This window comes from Hyperolius riggenbachi, chromosome 3, assembly GCF_040937935.1.
Source record: "Hyperolius riggenbachi isolate aHypRig1 chromosome 3, aHypRig1.pri, whole genome shotgun sequence".
Taxonomy (NCBI): domain Eukaryota; kingdom Metazoa; phylum Chordata; class Amphibia; order Anura; family Hyperoliidae; genus Hyperolius; species Hyperolius riggenbachi.
The window spans coordinates 281,639,732-281,663,504 of record NC_090648.1 but is presented as its reverse complement, the minus strand read 5'-3'; the positions used below and the strand labels follow the sequence as shown (position 1 = coordinate 281,663,504).

Genomic DNA, 23,773 nt, shown 5'->3' with positions numbered 1-23,773 from the left:
TGGAGTGCAGCCCTGAAGCAATGTTATGTGGCCACTCAAGCAAGTGGACTTAGCCACACTCAGCCTGTTCCCAGTTATTGCCACTACTTATATGTATGTATTCTCCATAATATAAAATAAACTCACAAATCCAGCAAAGATGGTGAGACTTCCTTGTAAATGCAACGGAAGCTGCAAACAAATCTAAGTGCTATATTCCTGAAGCACATAAAAATGCTTTAGAGGATTAACTTTTCAACAGCTAACATCCACTGAAAAATCTGTTTTCAAAAAATCATCAAATACTTTTTTTTCAGAGTAATATTTTTCAATATCTGAACAGGTAACTATAAAGTATAAATGCTGCTCCGTGTTTTCCTTTAAGCTGTATCTAATACTCTGAAGAACATAATACAGTAAAGGACTGGTGTCATTATGATCACTGTAGGTTTACAAATCTTAACAGAGAGCTATGCTTGCATCTTTGGGCTCTGTGCTATCAGGAAAGTTTCCACAGAGAGCACAGTGTGGAAAATAGTGCTTTCACAGTAACATAAAATCATGTAGCCTTGGAATGAGATTCAAGGGGAAAAAACAGTACAGTTTCTTCTGGCAAAAATGAACCCCTGGCTTGTACATGACATAAGTGCTCATATATCTTTAAGTTATTTGATTGCCACACATTGGTAATGACATGGTGATAGCTTCACATGGAAGAAAGGTGGGGCAAGAAAAACACTGAATAACTCACAGGTCCTTATTAAATAGATTAGCTTGCTCATCTCTGCCTCCATGTTGGGATTACAGTATTTGGCCTTTTGTGATCATTTTTTAAGTGGACAGATTCTAGAAAGATTTAGTCTGAGTTTAAAGCAGACCTGAACTCAGAACTCCCTCTCTGCTGTAAGAGATACACACCAGTACAATATCCTTTAAAGAAAAACATGTCTTTGTTACTGCTGATACAAATCCTGCAATAAACCACACTGGACCCTTTGGGTAACTGGTAACCAATGGAGAGAATGGCACAGAGGGGCTGCCTCAGAGGATAAGGAACAGAGGGTGGAGGAGACTGGTAGGAAAGTTTAGTAGTGACTGGAGAGGTGCCAGTATGCTTTTGGGTAGACCACAGATTAGGGTGTTACAGTAGAGCTGGGCAAATGTGTGGGCTTTGCAATCCATTTCTACAGTAGTTACTGGACAAATGTTTGGGCTTTGCAATCCAAGTGTGTACTAGATAAATGGTGGGCTTTGCACTCCATTTCTTGATACCCAGGCCAGGTTTTGGGAACAGCTGCCAGCTCAACTGGATGAGACCAGAACGAGTAATGCCCCAGAAGGCCGAGGACTTTGAGAAAAAATGATGTCGAATGCCTGGGGTGAGTTTAAACTCAAGGACTATGGATACAGAACTCCAGGAGTAACCTGGATTAGTTAATTGCAGAGTGCCATTAGGTTTGTGGCAGGTGGCTACAAGTCAGTCAAAGTAAATGGCAGAGTGCCATGAGGCTTCTGGCAGGTAGTTACTAGTGAGCCAGAGTGGATGGCAGAGAGTGCCATTATGCTGGGCATACACGGCTCGATTTTGCAGCTCGATTCCGCGCCCAATTATTTTCCACGCTCGATTCTGCAGGTGATTCTCTTCTGCTCGTTTTTCTAATCTTTTCCAATTGTCCTCCATGCAGAATAGAGCGCAGAAACGATGGGGGGGGGGGGGGGGGGGGGGGAGAGATCAGACATGTCGGAAATTATCTATCGAACCATCTAAATGGCTCAGAATCTAGCAGTGTATTCCCAGCATAAGGTTTGTGGTAGGTAGAGTTGAGCTGAAATTTTCGTAATTTCGCATTACTATAATTATGCATGCGAAATTTGCGATTACGATGCAAAATTAGCGTAGCGAAATTGCCATTAAAATCGTAATTGAAAATACCGTAAGCGTAATTTTCAACGCGAAATTTCGCGTTTCGTTCATGCCGTAATTTCGCATTAAACGCTACCGTAATTTCGCGTTAAACCGTAACGCTCCGTATAATATAAAAAAGCCGCCGACTTTAAGGGTTAATAGCAAAGCCCCCTTAAATGCTAAGAGCCTCAAATTTGGAGAATATATTAAGGAGATCAGGAGGAATAAGAGGAAAATTTTTTTTTTCAAAAAGACCTTATAGTTTTTGAGAAAATCGATGTTAAAGTTTCAAAGTAAAAATGTATACATTTAAAAACCCGCCGACTTTAACGGTTAATAGCAAAGCCTGCTTAAAGTTTAGGAACACCAAATTCCTAGGGTATATTAAGGGGATCAGTGGGAATAAGAAGAAAATTTTTTTTTTCAAAAAGACCTTATAGTTTTTGAGAAAATCGATTTTTAAGTTTCAAGGACAAAAATGTCTTTTAAATGCGGAAAATGTCAGTTTTTTTTGCACAGGTAACAATAGTGTATTATTTTCATAGATTCCCCCAAGTGGGAAGAGTTTTACTTACTTCGTTCTGAGTGTGGGAAATATAAAAAAAAAACAACGTGGGGTCCCCCCTCCCAGACCTCTTTAACCCCTTGTCCCCCATGCAGGCTGGGATAGCCAGAATGCGGAGCACCGGCCGCGTGGGGCTCCGCACCCTGACTATACCAGCCCGCATGGTCCATGGATTGGGGGGTCTCGGAAGGGGAGGGGCAGCCAAGCTTTCCCCTCCCCCTCCGAGCCCTTGTCCAATCCAAGGACAAGGGGCTCTTCTCCACCTCCGATGGGCGGTGGAGGTGGAGGCCGCGATTTCCTGGGTGGGGGGTTCATGGTGGAATCTGGGAGTCCCCTTTAAAAAGGGGTCCCCCAGATGCCCACCCCTCCTCCCAGGAGAAATTAGTATAGAGGTACTTGTACCCCTTACCCATTTCCTTTAAGAGTTAAAAGTAAATAAACACACAAACACATAGAAAAAGTATTTTAATTGAACAAAAAACATAACCACGAAAAAAGTCCTTTAATATTCTTAATTAACCATTAATACTTACCTGTCCCTTTAAATAAATGATCCCACGCAATATCCTCGGAAATGTTCTATCAGTTACAATGTAACAAAGTTATTACAATGTAACAACTTTGTTACATTGTAACTACGCCGCACCCGACGTCACTCACCGCCGCCGCCGCCACCGCGTCTGTGCTGCAGGACCCGACAGAGCTCTGAGCTATAGCTCAGAGCTCTCGAAAGCATCTTTGTATTTGGGCTCCAAGGAGCCCCATTGGTCCTTAGCAGACCAATGGGGTTCCTTCTGATTTGAAGGAACCCCATTGGTCTGCTAAGGACCAATGGGGCTCCTTGGAGCCCAAATACAAAGATGCTTTAGAGAGCTCTGAGCTATATAGCTCAGAGCTCTGTCGGGTCCGTGCAGGACGCTAAGTCCCCGCCGGCTCCGCTGCCCTCCCCGCCTCTCCCACATGTCACCCACATGTCACCCACATGTGGGTGACATGTGGGTGACAGATGTGGGCGGGGTGGACAGCGGGAGCTGCGGGGACTTAGCGTCCTGCACGGACGCGTATGCGGCGGCTGAGCGGCGAGTGGCGTCGGGTGCGGCGTAGTTACAATGTAACAAAGTTGTTACATTGTAATAACTTTGTTACATTGTAACTGATAGAACATTTCTGAGGATATTGCGTGGGATCATTTATTTAAAGGGACAGGTAAGTATTAATGGTTAATTAAGAATATTAAAGGACTTTTTTCGTGGTTATGTTTTTTGTTCAATTAAAATACTTTTTCTATGTGTTTGTGTGTTTATTTACTTTTAACTCTTAAAGGAAATGGGTAAGGGGTACAAGTACCTCTATACTCATTTCTCCTGGGAGGGGGGGTGGGCATCTGGGGGACCCCTTTTTAAAGGGGACTCCCAGATTCCACCATGAACCCCCCACCCAGGAAATCACGGCCTCCACCTCCACCGCCCATCGGAGGTGGAGAAGAGCCCCTTGTCCTTGGATTGGACAAGGGCTCGGAGGGGGAGGGGAAAGCTTGGCTGCCCCTCCCCTTCCGAGACCCCCCAATCCATGGACCATGCGGGCTGGTATAGTCAGGGTGCGGAGCCCCACGCGGCCGGTGCTCCGCATTCTGGCTATCCCAGCCTGCATGGGGGACAAGGGGTTAAAGAGGTCTGGGAGGGGGGACCCCACGTCGTTTTTTTTTATATTTCCCACACTCAGAACGAAGTAAGTAAAACTCTTCCCACTTGGGGGAATCTATGAAAATAATACACTATTGTTACCTGTGCAAAAAAAACTGACATTTTCCGCATTTAAAAGACATTTTTGTTCTTGAAACTTTAAAATCGATTTTCTCAAAAACTATAAGGTCTTTTTGAAAAAAATTTTTTTCCTCTTATTCCCACTGATCCCCTTAATATACCCTAGGAATTTGGTGTTCCTAAACTTTAAGCAGGCTTTGCTATTAACCGTTAAAGTCGGCGGGTTTTTAAATGTATACATTTTTACTTTGAAACTTTAACATCGATTTTCTCAAAAACTATAAGGTCTTTTTGAAAAAAATTTTTTTCCTCTTATTCCTCCTGATCTCCTTAATATATTCTCCAAATTTGAGGCTCTTAGCATTTAAGGGGGCTTTGCTATTAACCCTTAAAGTCGGCGGCTTTTTTATATTATACGGAGCGTTACGGTTTAACGCGAAATTACGGTAGCGTTTAATGCGAAATTACGGCATGAACAAATAACCATTGTAATGCGAAAATTACGCGAAAATTACGCTTACGCGAAATTTCGCGAAATCCTTCTTCATTACGATTATGTACTTACGGCCATAATCGTAATTACACTAATTACGCGAAATTTCGCGAAATCGTAATTAGGTCATTACGCTCATCTCTAGTGGTAGGTGACTACAAGTGAGGCAGAGTGAATGGTAGAGAGGGCCATTTGGCCCATAGCAGGTCATCACTTGTGAAAAAGTGGAGTTGCTTCATTTCAAAGACTGATGAAAGAGGTTACAAAATAGTGACTGTCAAAATATCCCACTGGTCTGGTACATTAATGGAGTGCATTTAAGTTTGACCATTGTGTCCTTTCAATCTTGTATGGACTAGTTTGTCTTTGTTGGCAAAATAAACATTTGCTTTTAGCAATAAAAGCCTTCTTGGCTGGTGTTTTGTAACTGTTTTATGCCTTTATCCCTGCTATCTAATGATCTAAGGATAGATAGATATAGGTTTTTGTGCATAATTATTTAAAGAGGAGCTGTCAGCCATACTATGCCAGATAAAAAAATGGCATCTATAAGTAGATAAATACTAGCTCTACTTACATAACATGTGTATTGCATGGTCCAAGTGTTGATTTCAGTAAACTTTATAAAATAAAAAAAGGTAAATGGAGAGAATTCTGTTCGCTGGCGGGGGCATCTTTACTCCCTCCAGCTGAAGCTAATGGTGAGGTCATTTCCTCCCTTACTCCCCCCTCCTCCCCACACCAATAGCAAGGGTTTAGTGTAAATGCAGGGAATCCCTAAGGAAATGGTAGCAGGGATGGGGGTCCCCATGGATGCGATGCGGTGGTGGAAGCCACTGCCCACATGAATCAGCGGAGATGCCTGTCGGGCTGGAGTGTGGGGAGGGGGCAGACACGGGGAGTCATGGGAGGCAGCCAATGAGAGGAAAAGGAGTGAGAGTGACACAGGCTGCAGCCAATCAGGCTGAACTAGCTGCGTCTGTGCAGAAACTTCCCCCGCCCCAGCCTGCACTGCAACTTCTCTTTTGCGGCTGATTACTGGCTGCGTACTAAGGAGCTGGGGACATGAGGATTAATCTCTGCAATAAAAAACTAAGATTGATTTTAAAGTTATGCATTGCCTTTTTAGCATTCCTTTTATATGATCTACAGATAGAAATAGAGAATTGATTTTGTTTTTCATGCCTAACAGTTACTCTTTAAGTTTAACTGTCAGGCATAAAATCAAGACAGAGAAAATAAAAGCTGCTGGTTTGGTTTGGGCACTTACAAACAATGGTTAGATGCTAGGGTGGGGAAGTTAGTTTAATTGGGCAAGATTAGGAGGTTATAGTTGTGCACCAGGAAAAGGGTTATTGTTTAGGGGGAGGCTAGAGTAAGGTGAGAGATGGGGAAAACGCAAACCTGTTGAAGACTGCATGACAACAAAAAGTTGGCAAAACCATTATACTATACAACCTTGCCATGTCAGCAGCACAGGCTGATTTGACTTATGAAACTGTGCTGAGACCTGTTGAGTCTGACTGTTTGCTTGGTTTGGATGCTAAGTCACACCTCCTCCTGCTCCTTGCTTCATCTCTGACTGATGAAGTTATGCGCCTCCAATGGTAGTCACACCCGTCTCATCTTCTGGTGAGTTCATCACCTGGATTCTACACCAATACAGAAATTAGGCAGCCATCACATAAATATGGGAAATTAGTAGTCAGTCCTATATGGAAAGAGCCTGCTTGTGAGAGCAGGCAGTGCTGCTGAGGTAAGACAGCCAGGTGAAGTACAGTCTTACTGACGGATAGGAAAACCGTGACCCACTAAAGAGTCACCTTTGAGTGGGGGGTTATGGTTAATTTTCAATAAGGGGATTATATTGTGGGAGAGGTTAGGATTAGGTGTGAGGAAGGGAAACTTATTGAGGAGGTGATAGTGGTAGTGGGGGGTGGTAAGTAGGAACAAGTTTATGTGTCAGGTAGGGGTATTTGGTAAGGTAAAAGCTAGAAAGAGGAGATTCATCAGTTAATGGAAAAGGAATAATGAAGTCTCAGTTGAAGAAAAAAACCTAGTTGCATGGACAAGTTGTCAAGCTAAAGTAGACTGCATTGTTCAATCTTCTCTGCAAAGTGCTGTAGATAATGTATACATGGCATATGAGAGTAAAAAAATAAATTTGTTTTCTGTAGTTATTTAATTTAATATAATAGAAAAAAATGCATTATTTAGCTTTTATGTGCGTCTGCTTTTTACACATATACTGCTTTTTACACGCATACTTTTACAGCCGTATTACAGCACTTTTCAAATAGGAATATATTAACTAAAAATAAAGAAATATTTAATACATTAGCTTGGCTTCAGGCCAAAAGTACTGGAGCAAATGTAGCCAGTGTCACTTTGTAGCTTGTCACTTAGATGTGCTTATCCATACAAGTCCGTTTGGCCCTGATCAAGCCTAACTAAAGCAGGATAAAACACATTCTTATTCATGTGTCGCCAATCAAGCACATAATACAGGATTTATAGATTTCATAACTATAACTACAGTTGCCGCACCCAGAATTGATTGTATAGCAAAGTAAAATAATGATAACACATTTTCTTATTGATAAAGTCTGCATGATGATTCTGCTTCCAACATAATGCCATTAACTGTCTCTCTTCTTAAAAAAAAAAAAAAAAAACTACCAAATTTTAATAAAAGAAATACGGTAGACCTCAGCAGCATGAAAAGCAAGGAAAGAAAAAAAAAAAGAAGAAAAAAAAAGAAAGACCCATAGCTGGTAATATCTTCAATACTTTTAACATGCATATATATCATAAAAGTACTGCTCACCTTAACAATCTTGATGATGGTCTTTAACTGATATACATGGAGCTGAAGGTCTAATCTGTCAGCCAGCCACACGCAGATGACTTTTACAGAGTTGCTATACCATTGCTATAAAAAAAGAGAGAAAAAGGCTCTGCAGTATTCATTTAACAGAAACTGTTATGACTGCTAATGAAACACTCTAAAATGATGACAGGCCAGCACTTCAAGTCAATAATGCTATAATTTCCTGATGAGAGAACTGTATGTTTTGCCAGGAAATCAAAAAGCCTGACCCGGACTGTTCTTTCTGTGAATTAGCACTAACTGTTCTGCTTCTAAGCTGTAACATTCATTAAAAACTGTTTTGCACTTTACAGCCACTATTAGTCAGGTCAGTGATGGATATTAAAAGCAAGTTAATCTTGGAAACTCTATTTCTGCATCCATATCGAGTCCCTGGCATCAGAATACGGCTGAAGCTGAAGTCACAAATTGACCACTGAACAATAGCTTTTAAAACATTTCCGACTTTAACAATGAATGCTCCTATTTCTCAAACTTACTGTGTTTCCCCTAAAGTAAGACATTCTCTGAGAATAAGCCCTAGCAGGAATTCCTAGCATGCTTGAAATATAAGACATCCCCTGAATGTAAGCCCTAGCAGCAGTCCACATGACACCAGCAAGTCATGCTCAATACAAAGGCTGGATACAGGAGAGCAGCAGTATAATTTGAGTTCTACAGTTCTGTATATATGTCAAGCAATTTGGGTTTTTGTTGGAGCCATCCCTCCTGATCTGTTGTGATAAGCATCAGCAGCACTTCACCTCTTCCCAGGACACATAGCTTATCCTATCATAGCTCTTGGGAGCCTGGCAGAGTTATCTGGCTGCAAGAAATAGACTCTTACCCACATGATCAGTAGAATACATTTCTTGTAAATGAGAGCCAATATCTGCAAACCACAAGCTCTGTGTATGCTGCTTGTGTTTCAGCATGGCATGCAGTATGTACATTTTGTATAGGAAAACTAAAGTGTTTCCCCAAGACATCCTCTGAAAATAAGCCATAGCACATCTTTTGGAGCAAAAAATAATATAAGACAATGTCTTATTTTTGGGGAAACACGGTATGCGTTGACATAATGGAAGTGACCTATAGGACTGCAGTCCGACAGCCCTGAAGTCATCCTTACTTCAGAGGAAACCATGACCTAATATGGCTAATGACACGTTCTGCAAAACATGATTGGCCAGAGGAATCTGTTGTTGACTTGACTGATCAGGTGACAATAGTCATCTGACTATGGGATTCTTATACAAAGAAAATGTAAAATAAATGTAAACAAGTATAAATGCAATGCAAAATAAATGTCATCAAATACAAATAGATTAGAGGTCAGCTTCACTACAGAAACAAAAAATACAAACAACAAACAAAAAAAAAACAACTAACCAAAACGAAACTCACATAACATTGCATGGAAAATAAGTCTATACACAAGTATAAGATATTAGCAAGAGGCAACATGCCCTTATCCCAACTTTACTAAATTGTGTTACTGGCAAAATGAGCATACGCGTTTAAAAAAAAAAAAAACATTTCTCAGTTTCAGCATTTGCCATGCTGTCTTAGTACTATTTTTAGGATATCCAAGATTTGCAAACCATTGACCATACATTTGTATGTTGCGGGTAACAATCTGTTTTGTGAATACATCATTGGTTATTCACATATCATAAAAACTACTCCCTTTTCTTGTCCTTTTTTCATGACTCACCTTCTATATTCCACAAATCCGGTGTAACATGAAAGTATTTTAAAAGCAGAGCTAAATTCACATTGATAACCATCAATGCATATAAAGCAGTAACCAGCCTCCCCTTTATCTGCAAGTCAACAACACTGACCATATATCACAGGGTTTACGTAGGCAAACATATCTGTAAAACATAACCTTTAATGAAATGTCAAAACCATAAAAGAGAACAGTATCCAAATGTATAAAAACATTCACATCACGGTTAAAGATGTTAGATTATTATTGAATTATAAAGCACCAATATACAGTATTCTGTGTCACTGTGAAAAGTAAGAAACAAACATGGGGTACATAATAATGCAGACAATAGTATACACAAATAAACAAAACACAGAATTGGTAATTGCAGTGACAAAAGTAACATGAATAAAACGTGCAACAAATTCCAAGACACAAAAGGGTGAGAAAGCCCTGCCCTTGCAAGTTTACAATCCTAAAGGAATGGGGGGGGGGGGGGGGGGAGACAAGAAATGTGGTGGTATACAATATTCCTACCTAAAGCAGTGTGTTTTTAGGTCGTCTAGTAGGAGTACAACTTGGCCAGAGATCAGAGGGGGAAAAACCTAAGTAAGAACGTATGCTTGTCAGAAAAAGCAAGTTTTGAGGAAGCTTTTAAAGATATTAAAGGTTGTAGAGTGAGGGATGTGTTTTGGAAGAGGATTCCAGAGGAGGGGTGAAGCAGGTGAGAAATTTTGTATACGTGAATGCGAGGAGGTAATTCTAGAGGAGGACAAAAGAAGGTCATGTGCAGATCTGAGATTGCGGTTGGGTTGGTATCTGGAAACTGGTGAGGAGATGCACAGGGGAGAGAGATTGTGGAGGGCTTTGAAGGTTAGGGTTGAGAGTTTGTACCGGATCCTCTGATTGGTAGCCAATGAAGTGCTTGGCAGAGAGGAGCCTTGTGTTTATATAGTTGGGAAAGTCCATAAACAGAAGTAAAAAACATTTTTAATGTCACAAAGGGTGGTCCACCACACCCAGACTTGACACAACAAATGCTATGGAGATTTACATTTCTTGTAGAAACCACATTGTTATTGCAGTAGCATAACAGCTTAAGTTACTTTATTGACACAAAAATACAAAAAATATCCTTCAATACACAAAGAGAATATACTGGATTTCTGGCTTGACGTTATGAGTAGGTCATTAACATCAATTTAGATTAAATAGGCAACGACATAAGTTTGTTTCGGGCGGAACTAGCCCTTCATCAGGCCCTTGTGACAAAAAAGTCCAATCTGGAAGAAAACTAGAAAAGTGCAATTTAGTACACTCCTCATGTAGCAGCAAGGTGGATCTAATCTCCAGGCTAGAGTTGATGTGTATGCATTTTGTTTTATAGAGTGAAACTAGTCCTAGTTGAATGACACTAGCACTGTAAATTGTATATATCACCCATTTCTACCCCAGCTCTATACCTTCTGTGAAGGCATTTGTTTCATGGCTATAATACTACTGTGTAGGAGCATACAGGTCTCTCTGTGATTGATGGCAGTCTCACACTTAGCCTCCATCACAGTTATGCTACCATACTCCTATTTTGCCATGTGCTTTTGCAATTACTTTTAACAGTACTTTGCCGTGGTGGGACTAGCTACACCCCAGTATCCTCTGACTGATTGCCAGCACTGGGGGGGATCAGCAAAGACCTCGCACCTCACAGCAACGTATTTTTATTTCTTTCGTGCATATATATGTGTATCAGTACTTAAGTGAGACTGACAGTTATGACACTTGTGTCAAGTCTCTCCCCATACTTGTATATATGTTTTTTGGAGACCTGTTGATCACTGGTTTACAAGACTACAATCCAGCTGATTGACCAGTGACTCCTCATGTCACTTATTTTGTACATATAGGTTAGGTCCTTGTTGGGACATAGTTTGTGAATAAATATTACCTGTACTCCCATTCGGTTTGTTTATGCTAGTGTATGCATTTTGGTCGGTCGGATGCTTCTGCTTCTTCCCATAAATTGCACTTTAACCTTTCTGGTTTTGTTCCAGATTGAATTTTAGAATCTTTTGTAACAAGGGCCTGATGAAGGGCTAATTATGCCAGAAACAAACTTGTGTCATTGCCTATTTAATCTAAATTGATACTAATGACCTACTCATAACGTCAAACAACCTCTTTGTGTATTGAAGAATATGCTGAGTTGAAGATTACAGGAGCAGGTTAGGGAGTGAATATGAGGAATAAAAGAGATGAGTCAATTCTTACCCCTTAAAAATGTGCTTTGGGAACTGAAGTTATAGGGGTGTTAACATTTATTGTTATATCAGGCAAATTGCCTCATTCTTACATATTGCATATAAGAAACAGACACTTTCTTGCATATAACTTTGTATATATCACCTCAAACAATGATGTGAATGTTTTATATATTTAATACAGCCCTCCTTTATGGATTTGACATTTCATTAAAGGATAGGTTTTGTGGATATATTTACCTATGAAATATAGTAGATGTTCTTGAGGGCTAAATTCAGTAATGCAAATATATTGCATTATTGTGTAGCACAAGACATTTTAGGCCCATGTAACTGTAGATGCACTTCTACTAGCACTTTAAATACAAAACAGTTCCTGATAATTAATATTGCTTTTGAAATATATTATTTTGGAATCACCAATGCTAGATATTGAAATAAACACTGGACAGTGTGCATGCGTGACAGTACTGTTGGTTAGCTTTTTCAGAAGCATGACAAAGTGCAAATATGGTGTTATTGTATACCAATATATACCTTAAAAAAATATAAGATGGAAATGCGCAAAAATCCACTGGTACCGTCGACAATGCAAATGTCAATTGATTTGAGGAAAAAATTGCAAAACATACAACAGCTTCAAATTGAAAAAGAAAGTTTTCCACCATTGAAGCACCTTGAAGTTAGACATCACAGATCCATACACTTATAAAGGCTATTTAGTCTTCGAGGAGATGTCTATTTATTGCACTTCGTAAACAAAAGGTTAAATGTTTTCCAGCAGCTTTACAATAGCCATGCACAGAAAAATCGAGGGATTCTTTCTATATTGTCTGAACAGCAGCGCTCTATTCATTCTTATGCTACATATTTGACAGCTACAAACACTATAAAAAAAAAAGGTTTTATTTTGTATCTTATTCATAGCACATCAAGCTCCTGTAAGGGCATGCATTATTTTCTTGACAAGATAAAATAAGAGGAAAGGAAAGGCTAGGGTTGATTCTGTGAGACCCTTGTATTTATTCACACTTATTGTGCATGACTGTAGACTGGTAAATCATATTAGCAGCCTGTCTCCCCATCAAGCTGCTACTTGCTTTCTAGCCCTGCAAAGGTTCAACAAATCAACAGGAGCACGGAAAACAGAACATGAGTCTAATCTAGTGTTTAAGGTGAAGTTTTCAAACCCAATCTAAGAGAATCTTTAGAGCAACCAACATGCTGAACGGCTCAGAAGGTGGTATTGACAATGAAATAGGGCTGAAATATTGCGAAATGCAGCGCTTGTGCATTTTAATAGCAGGCAGGTCAACAAGGACACAGCTCCTCTGGAGCCAGTAGTTGCCACCAACTATGGAAATTGCCACACCAAGACTACGAACTCTCGCAGTTCATCAGCTTTCTTAAACAGTTCATCAGCTTTCTTAAACACCCTAAACCCCCTTGGTGGACCTTTAGTCTTGAATTAACAAATCAAAGCAATGAAAAAGGGTGTAGTCTGAATGGCTAGCATTGATCCCCAACTGTGCTCAGCACTACAACAGGCACTGAAAAACTATTGTGGCCAGAAATTGACAAGCGTCCTCTTTTAAAGTAGTACAGCTGAGCCAGGCTGGATCCAAGCAGCTGTAAAGGGCTCCACTCTCAGGACACAGAGGAAGTAACAAAAGAACAAGCATGAGCTCTTTGTCACTGCCAGACTCTGCAATTTTCTAACAAGGATTTGAGTTGTTTCTTTCTAGTGCTCGTGAATAGAGATTTAGCAACACACCATGATTTTTCCCTTACAGGCATAAAAGAAGCAGTTAAGGAATTTCACTGCTCCACTGTGTAGCAAAAATAGAAAATAAGAGTGTTTAATATTAAGTGAATTAAGGTTGCCGTTTGCAAGGTTTTCAAAACAGTTTTTTGAGCTGTCATACTACCACGCATAGGAGGGCAGTTCATGCATGTGAAGTTACATGTACTTGATTCTGGAAATCAAGAATAATTAGTTTCTAATGTGATGCCCGTAACTTCTGAACAAGTCACATGACAATAATGTTGATGTTTATCTGACTTCTAAGCTGTGAAGCCTTTTATTAGACAGTTGTGAAAAGCTGTGATTAGTAGCTGTTATATATCTGTAGTCAGGATCACAGACAAGTCTGGATCTAGAGGAACACAGACGATCTAGCGCTGACTTTGCTGTAACACCAAACCGACAATAACCAAACACCACCAATGTAAGCAAAAATTAAAAAAAATGAACTACTGAGCTCTTTTAAAAAGAAAGCCAATTAAAAAATATTACTCTGAATTACAGCACCTGTCCTATAAATGGACATGCTTTCAATGTAAAATCAAAATAGCTGTAATGTAAAATACTATATTACAAATAAAAAACTATATAAAAAAGAAAAACTAAATTATCCAATATGGTTATGAAAAAATAAATACCTAATAAGCAATGATTTATAAACCTAACATTGGTAATTCTAGTTGTTACTGTTGGCTAACACAGTACAACACTCTATTGCTATTAGTAATTCTGTGAGCAAGGTGTTTTTTTTTTTTATTAGCAGCTGATTTTTTATTTATTTTTTTTGCAACTGTAATGTAACTAATTTTTGCATTGACTTAATAAAATGTCCCATAGCATTGCGGCAAACATCTCACAAATCAGATCTGCTGCAGTTCTGAAGCTTCTTCTTCTGTACTCAGAATTATGGATCTTCTCTTTGTAGCTGCCTTTTCCTTTAATACAGCTCTACCCACCCCTATACTTCCCGGTGGAAGACACTTAAAAATGAGGTAACACTGTGAGAAATGGAACCTTACATACGCTATAACATCAGCAAACATGTAAAACACAGTGTTTGACCTGCCACATGCTTAGCATTTCTTCCCAGTTAGTCTTGTGACTCATACAGCTCTGCTGCATTACAAAGCGAAGCACATGACGTCACCACTATTTAATATTTCAGCAAACTTCACACTGTTCATTTTGCAGACAGTGAGCAGGCAAGGGATTCAATAAACTGAAAATCCTAGTCTGGAAATTAGAGTGTCATTTGATCAGCTATGCAGACAGGCAGTGGAGAGTGAACCAGAAGTGGGCATGGACAAGAAATACAGGTCTTTGACAAATAAAATGGCTAACATGTGTCCATCAACGTTGCGTGGAATGTGTGTCATTTACATGAGGTTCTGCTATAATCTTCTACAGCAACTGATCATATTACAAAGCAGAGGGGAAAAAAGAAAGAAAGAGACATCAGTGAAAACTCAAGCAGGGAGGGAGGGGTATATAAACATAGCATCAGACTGCCTGTTAAAAGTCCCTGTAATGAGATATTAACCTTCTAGAGGAAGCAGTTTGTCCTGCAGATTTAGAGATGCCTATGCTGTGGCTCACTTTCGGTACTGTGGCAATAGTGCAGCTTGCGGACTGGAGGTTGGGATTTTAAAAAGACTGCAGAGGTATACAATGATTGGGATAGCTTGTGTCTATATTTTTTACATGCAGGACTTTGCTAATTGGGTAACGTATACCTGGAAATGTATTCTAAACTTGGAGGGGGAAGTTATCTAGACGTTAAATTGGGCTTCCTAAGTCCCTAAACTCATACAAGTTTGGGTAGTCAGGGTTCACACTTGCCTATCCAAATCACATACTTTTCCTGCATGCAAATGTGCATTTGAAATTAAATCCAATATAATTCAATGGGATCATTCACACTTGAATGCAAATTTTGCATGCAGAAAAAAAAACGCCCAGCACTGCAGTATACTTTTGCACATTATGCACATTTTCTCACTGACAATCATTAAGTACTATCGCACATGTAACGCAAATCAACATGCGTAGTGTTTGAAAACTGGAGGGTGTAAAATTTTTTTGCACTTTTTACATGGACAATTGTTAACTCACTAACTCAGAAATCCACACAGGGTGTTACAGTGAAACTGTTGCACTGCAGCCCTTAAAATGCGATTGGGGAAACAAATGTAGATAACTTTGAAGAAAATTCATTATTTTTCTTTTCATTTATTATTTTAAATAAAATGTTCATTTTTAACATGTTTACAAACACCTCGACAACTAAAATTTTAATTAATAATTACTTAAAAAGCTATTGGAATTAACAGTTAAAAATTGAGTTTTAAGAAAAGAGAGAAAGAAATTGGTTTATTTTTCTATGCAGTGCACGAGTTCAAAATATAGCTCTCCGGAGGGGGGTAGAAAACTTCTTTAGATTGGGTAAAGGTGAGTAAAAAAAAAAAGTTGCCAGCAAATCTGAGCAATACTAAGCCTTTCAATTGCTTTTCTACTTCTCATGTCTTTTAAATGGTTTTCTATGGCAGGGACATTTTTCTTGATTAGTCACAGCTAATTAGTGTTCTGGCTTAGACAAGTAATCACAAATGTCAGAGCTGTAAGGCTACATCTCCTTAATCCTTTGATAATAATTTAGCCTCCTGGGAGGGCTTCAAGCTGTGGTAAATAGTGGCTGACAATAAGGCAAAATTAGGTGGGCAGTAGACCATTAGGATAGAAAAATAGGAAGCACTACCAAAACCTGCTGAGCACCAACAGGCTACTAACTATCCTGCCAGATGAGGTGCCTGTTTAAGCCTGTATTGTTAATTAGCAGCCTCTACCAGACCTGCCTCACATAGCCAGGTGCATCATGCAAAGATGTGTATTTCTGGGACTGTGCCAAATGATAATTCTGTGCAGACATATCAGATTTCAAGCGTCTTATTGAGTAAATGTACATACTTCATTCCCATTATAATAAGCAATCAAAGGACAGAGAACATTCTGCAATACATTGACTTTTTAGGGTTTTAGGAATTTGTTATGGTCAGATTGGATATTAAGGATCACAATTTGCAGACATCACAAAAAGAGAAGCCCTTGGGCATACCACCAACATTCACTTGGAATCATCTTTGCATTTTACCTGCCCTTCATCATTTTGTTGCTGAAAGAAGGGTGGAGTAAAAGGAACATAAAAGGTGACACTGTTATATGTTTAAAAACAAAATGCCAATAGTTTGGTTGTCAGGTTGATCTTTTCAGCTTTAGTAGTTGAGACATATGCTAGGAACTAGCATGCAGGCTTCAAAACAAGAACAAATTGTTCACATACTTATTTTGGGCCATGGATTCAGAAAGCAATAGGATAAAATTTCAAGCATAACAAACGGCCTATGGCTCCACCCATAACAAATGTATAAACAAAGAAATGTTTGTTAATACTGTTTCTTCTTTAACAAAAATCATGGTGGTGTGACTAGTGGTGCCATATTCTTCCCAGTCACAGAATTCACACCAATTAAGGTCTTCTAAAAGGTTGTAGGGAATTACGTGATTTATCTTAAAGAGAAACTCCGACCAAGAATTGAACTTTATCCCAATCAGTAGCTGATACACCCTTTTACATGAGAAATCTATTCCTTTTCACAAACAGACCATCAGGGGGCGCTGTATGACTGATATTGTGGTGAAACCCCTCCCACAAAAACTCTGAGTATGTATTCCTGGCAGTTTCCTGTCTGTAAACCTTGTTGCATTGTGAACCATGTTGCATTGTGGGAAATAGCAGTTTACAGCTGTTTCCAACTACCAAAAAAGCATGCAGCAGCTACATCACCTGCCAACAGTAAAAATGTCACCATGTAATAAATCTCAGAATGTAAATCAGGGATTTAAAATATTTTATAATGGGCAAACACTGACTAAATCATTTATACATAATTATTGTAAAAATGAAGCACTTTTTTTAATACATTATTTTCACTGGAGTTCCTCTTTAAGACACCTCCAGATTTCAGTTACAGATGGGGATGTAGGAAGAAAAAAGCACTAGCAGTCACATGACTACATTTCTCCCTCAAGAAAAGTCACCTGAAAGCAATGCTAAAATATGACAGTATTTTAAACAACATTGTGTTCAGGTTTAATAAACAACATCAGACTCATTATAAACAACAAAACACTAAACACTACCAGTATATGCTGTTCAACCACCGATATAATTTATTGTAAACTGCAGATCAGAATAAAAAAATTGTCGTTGCAAGAATTGTTACGTATGAATATATGTTCACTAAGGGACAAATTAGTCCTAAAAAGGCCAATTAGCCTACAAATGCCTCAACCCATTTGATTCACGAGATGACCACACATAAGGTTACAGTTGACCTCATTAAGTATTTATTATATTGCTATATTGCATAAAATATGACATCATGAATAAATGTCCATTGCCCATGAGGCAAAACAGGAGCACAAGTAAAGAAGTAGAACCATAATGGAGTAGTGTGAACCATGCCCTTGCATTGCCCCATATCCAAGGGACTGATAAACTGGTATCAATGACAGCACACCCCCGCCCACTATATGGTTATACTGGGTGGCACACAATCAGTCTGAGATAAAAATTGCAAAATAGCCTCTCCCTTTGGGTGCCTCTTGAAGTCCTCTAGCCTGGCCAAAAATATATACAGTGGGGTGCTAAAGTTTGGGCAACCTTGTTAATCGTCATGATTTTCCTGTATAAATCGTTGGTTGTTACGACAAAAAATGTCAGTTAAATATATCGTATAGGAGACACACACAGTGATATTTGAGAAGTGAAATGAAGTTTATTGGATTCAAAGAAAGTGTGCAATAATTATTGTTTAAACACAATTAGGCAGGTGCATAAATTTAGGCACCACAAAAAATAAATTAAATCAATATTTAGTAGATCCTCCTTTTGCAGAAATTACAGCCTCTAAACGCTTCCTGTAGGTTCCAATAAGAGTCTGAATTCTGGTTGAAGGTATTTTAGACCATTCCTCTTTACAAAACATCTCTAGTTCATTCAGGTTTGATGGCTTCCGAGCATGGACAGCTCTCTAACTCACACCACAGATTTTCAATTATATTCAGGTCTGGGAATTGAGATGGCCATTTCAAAACGTTGTACTTGTTTCTCTGCATGAATTCCTTAGTGGATTTTGTGCAGTGCTTATGGTCTTTGTCCAGCCCCGGGGCAGTTTCAGCTTTGTCACTGATTCCTGGACATTGGTCTCCAGAATCTGCTGTTACTGAGTGGAATCCATGCGTCCCTCAACTTTGACAAGATTCCCAGTCCCTGCACTGGCCCCACAGCATGATTGAATCACCACCATCTTTTACTGTAGGTAGCAGGTGTTTTTCTTGAAATGCTGTGTTGTTTTTCCTCCATGCATAACGCCCCTTGTTATGCCCAAATAACTCAATTTTAGTTTCATCAGTCCACAGCAACTTATTCCAAAATGAAGCTGGCTTGTCCAAATGTGCTTTAGCATAGCCCAAGAAGCTCTGTTTGTGCTGTGTGCACAGAAAAGGGTTCCTCTGCATCACTCTCACGTACAGCATCTCCTTGTGTAAAGTGCGTTGAATGGTTGAACGATGCACAGTGACTCCATCTGCAGCAAGATGATGTTGTAGGTCTTTGGTGCTGGTCTGTGGGTTGACTGACTGTTGTCACCATTCGTCATTTGTCTATCCAAGATTTTTCTTGGTCTGCCACTTCAAGTCTTAACTTGAACTGAGCGTGTGGTCTTCCATTTCCTCAATATGTTCCTAACTGTGGAAACAGACAGCTGAAATCTCTGAGACGGCTTTCTGTATCCTTCCCCTAAACCAGAATGGTGAACAATCTTTGTCTTCAGGTCATTTGAGAGTTGTTTTGACACCCTCATGTTGCTACTCTTCAGAGAAAATTAAAAGAGGAGGGAAACTTACAATTGACCTCCTTAAATACTCTTTCTCATAATTGGATCCTCCTGTGTATGTAGGTCAGGGGTCACTGAGCTTACCAAGCCAACTTGCGTTCCAATAATTAGTTCTAAAGGTTTTGGAATCAATAAAATGACAACAGCAGCCCAAAATTATGCACCTACCTAATTTTATTTAAACAATTATTGCACACTTTCTGTAAATCCAATAAACTTAATTTCACTTCTCAAATATCACTGTGTGTGTCTCCTATATGATATATTTAACTGACATTTTTTGTCGTAACAACCAACGATTTATACAGGAAAATCATGATGATTAACAAGGTTGCCCAAACTTTCGCACCCCACTGTATATATACGTGGTCCAGAACACACAGAATGATGATTGATAGAAAAAGGATTACTCCAGATACAGTAATTCACGTATGCAAATTGAGCTACTGCAAAGAGGAAATTTATTTTCAAGCACCAAAAAGTATTTTTGCATATTCTCCAGATCCTTAATTATACAGTCTTGCACTAGTGAACAACCATGGAACAGATCTCCAGAAGGTTAATATAATTGTTGTCATAATATGTATGAACAGTTCCTCCATGCATATCACTTGCGTATGTCTGAATGCCAAATAAACTGTCACTGAATCCTCTGAAGGCCAAAGACGGCTGTATAGCGCTTATGATAGTCAGTGCATCCACACTGCATGTAGTATTATTGCTCTTTTCTTTATAGTTACTACCTCCAGGCACACCGGCAAGCTGTATCGTCCATGGGTTCCTGCTTGGGCCCAACTAACCGCCAGTTGTTTGAGCTACACGGCGGGAGTACACTGGGCCATCCTTTTTTCAGCCTTCATGGCGGTTTACGCTTTGGTATATGGTCCCCGCCACTCCACGTGGGCACTGTTGCTGCGATGAGGTGGAAGGGCGGGGGGGGGGGGGTTACTGAACCAGCACATGACGCAGGCCTATGTCGACATGTTTCGCCCCACCCAGGGGCTTCCTCAGGATGTACTGCGCAACTGCCCTGAAACACGTGACCGCTATTTATGCGTACCCTTTGACACATGCGTGCTCCAAAAAAATCTCTAACAGGCTACCAGGAAACCTTGAATGTGCACACCCAAGTCTAAACAACCTGTACTACCACCATCACAGCACTCTGTAGTATACCAATAATTCCAGCCATCTCTGACTAATTTCAGTGGATATTTATGCCCATATCTCCCATCCCATTTTCTTAACAGCATGCCCCAAGTCACTTCCTTGCTCCTTCACCTAGCTCCCAATCCCACCATTTCCCCTTCTTTGCAACAAGAACAAGAAGGTGATGATGACACTTGGTGATTAACCAGTAACCTCAGTGAATCTGAAAGATGAGAAAGACGCTCACACTTGTTTTGCATTGTTTATAAGGCACTTGATTAACCTGAAGAAGCAGGCCAGTACCCGTGAAATGCCTTGTCACGTGTGCTTGAACAAAAAAATGTTTCAAATAAATTTGGTTTGTGCTTTTGAAGAGGTAAGACACACTATCTCCTAGTTATTAGTTAAAGCAATTGCACAGTATATACCTAGGGTGCCTCCTCCAGTGTTATTGAGATAGACTTTCCTCTCCTTATTCCCTATTCCTTTCACCTCCTCTTCTATCCCCACTCCATCTTCACTCTGTGCTTGCACAAGTACAGTTCATGCTGGCCAAAAAGAACAAAGGCACTGGTTCATGGCCTTTTCCTCCATGCAAAGCTTTTTGTTCTATTGGGCCTGCATGGGCCATACTTGCACATGAGCAGTACAGCCACACTCGTCCACAACAACGCTCTTACACTGATCAATCCAAGGGACCCAGCGCTGTAATGGTAAAGTGTAAGAAGATGAGGAAAGCCTCTAGATTAGCCAGAGGCTTTCCATTATCAAGGCAAGTATCTATCTTTTTTAAGACTTCAGGATTGCTTTAAGTTGCAGTACATGGCTGTAATAATAGTCAGTAGGCTGCTTACTGTTAACTTTTGTAACAAGAAGTAATGGTCATAGCTGGCAATCACTTACTCCATTCACGTGAATGCAAATGTTCATCTCTACTTTAGGTTGATAGCGGTAGAGCAACCAAGGCATCTATTGCCAATAAGCAAAATGTGAATGCCTTTATTTTTACATTTGACCCAATAAAAGTAGTGATCAGAATGTGAAAAGTGGGACAAAGAGAAGGAAACTGGCTCAAGATAAACAGACCTGTAATTACTATAATTGCACCAAAAAATATGCAGAATAAAACCTCTAAAGTTATGGGATGAGTAGTGACACAGAGGACAGTGAAACAGTACAGCTCACATGAGATCCCATGATCCCTGCTCTGTTCACTTTATCTTCTGGTACCATGCCCTACCAAACAAGAAGGTATGTCAAAATGGTTTATAGAGTTTGCTCTAGTATAATATGCATAAGAGAAAAGTTAAAATAAATAATACTGTATGTAGGAGATTAACTTAAATGAGCAGGATGTCACACTGAAACTAAGCTGCCCTATGAAGATTTAAATCCAGATGGTTGCTATGGAGCAATACAGACTCTTAAGATAATCAATTAAAGTGAAGAAAATCAATATCTAAGTAGATAAATTGTGCAGGGCTGAAGATAACAAAAGAGGTTGAATATGAAATATTAGGTCAAGATATTTCACATTTATGCAGAACACGAAGAATTAGGTCAAGACAGCTCACACTTGTGTAAAATAGTCATGCTTCATTAGAAATTACTTACATCAAATATCTTTTCTATATACATTTCTTCGTTGATTTTTTCCCTTAAGATATCCTGGTTTTGTCGAACAAATGTGATGTAAGTGTCTGCCTGGTCCAGTCCAGGTTTCTACAATTGAACGAAAAAAATATTTTTTTTGCATAATCAAGTGCTAATAGTTGTACATTAATTATTCATATTAGTGGTCTGCAAAATAATTATATGATCATTTAAAAAACGCAGCATAACTTTGTCATGGGGAACAGCTTATTGGTAATGTAAAATTTCCCACTAAACTTTAGTCCAAGTTTAGACTGTAAGGAAAGATCAAATTACTGGAAAAGGATAATATAGAAAAGCAATAAAGATACATGTTGTGAAAACCAGCGTAAAAGATAATTAATTGCACTTTTGTTGATTAATATACTGTATACTACACACTTTAATCCTATGATTTAGGATAAACATCTGACTAAAGGGCATTAACCACTTCCCCACCTCCTGGAAGAGTAACTACGTCCCTGCAAAATGCCAAAACTCTGTGCAGGGATGGTGCTACTACGTCCCTCCCTGCTGCGCGTTCCCGCTTGCCCTCTATGCTCGTTACTGCCGCTCGTTACCACCAATCGGTAGCCACTAGATCAATTAATGGGAACACAGTTCCCATTCATTGATATAAGTCCCCATGTGAATGACTGCAGCCGTCTGTTTTGACGACACTGCCACTCACAAAACCCGTCCATGCATCACTTCCTCTATGGGTAGTAATACTACGAATAATAAAGTGAGCGGCAAAGACATCTTGTTATCAAAGTAAAATTACATCTACATTTTTTTTCCAATAAAATACCTGTTTTAACCTTATTTTTACATGTGAAATTAATCCCTGACCTCCCACACTCATGGGGAGTGTGGGAGGTCAGGGGTTAATTTCACATGTAAAAATACATTTGTTTTTTATTTGTAAAAAATGTTTTTAATTTTTTTTTTACTGTTGATAGCTAATGGGTAGCTATCAACATTAAAAAAAATTAAAAACATTTTTTACAAATAAAAAACAAATACATAAATAGTTACCTTAGGGACTAAACTTTTTTTTAGTATGTATGTAAAGAGGGTATATTACGTTTACTTTATAAATGATGGGCTTGTAATTAGGGATGGACGCAAAACTGAAAAAAATGCACCTTTATTTCCAACTAAAATATTGGCTTAATGGTAGCATGTATTACTTTAAAACTATAATGGCCGCAAACTGAGAAATGATAAATTTATTCAATTTGTTTCTTATTATTCCCGTTAAAATGTAATTCGAATAAAAATAATTCTTAGCAAAAAGTACCCCTAAAGACCTAATTGGTGGCGAAAAAAATGAGATATAGATTGTTTCGTTGTGATAAGTAGTAATAAAGTTATAGGCAAATGAATGGAAGGAGTGCTGACAGGTTAAAATTCTGCTGTTTTTTTAAGTGGAAAAAAGCTTTGATGTGAAGTGGTTAAAGGATGGACTTTATGCATCTCTTCCCTCTACAATAAAATGAGGCTTAAAGGACAACTGAAGTGAGAGGGATATGGAGGGTGCCATATTTATTCAATTTTAAACAATACCAGTTACCAGGCAGTCTTGCTGATCCTCCGCCTCTAAGGGCTCATTTCCACTTGTGCGCGGCATGCGTCTTGCAAGACGCGATGTCGGCACAGCTGCTCGTGTCTCGCAGCCGAA

The 23,773-nt window shown here is 39.2% G+C and overlaps 1 protein-coding gene across 1 annotated transcript in view; it reads right to left on the bottom strand.

Annotated features, from left to right (window-relative positions):
* CADPS2 (calcium dependent secretion activator 2) overlaps positions 1–23,773 on the bottom strand; it is a 506,020-nt gene that overhangs the window by 12,712 nt on the left and 469,535 nt on the right. The window contains exons 26-27 of the mRNA XM_068276393.1: positions 22,072–22,179; positions 7,534–7,638 (exon numbers count right to left, since the gene is read on the bottom strand). Coding sequence (XP_068132494.1) covers positions 7,534–7,638; positions 22,072–22,179 — 213 coding nt within the window. The remainder of the gene's footprint in view (positions 1–7,533; positions 7,639–22,071; positions 22,180–23,773) is intronic.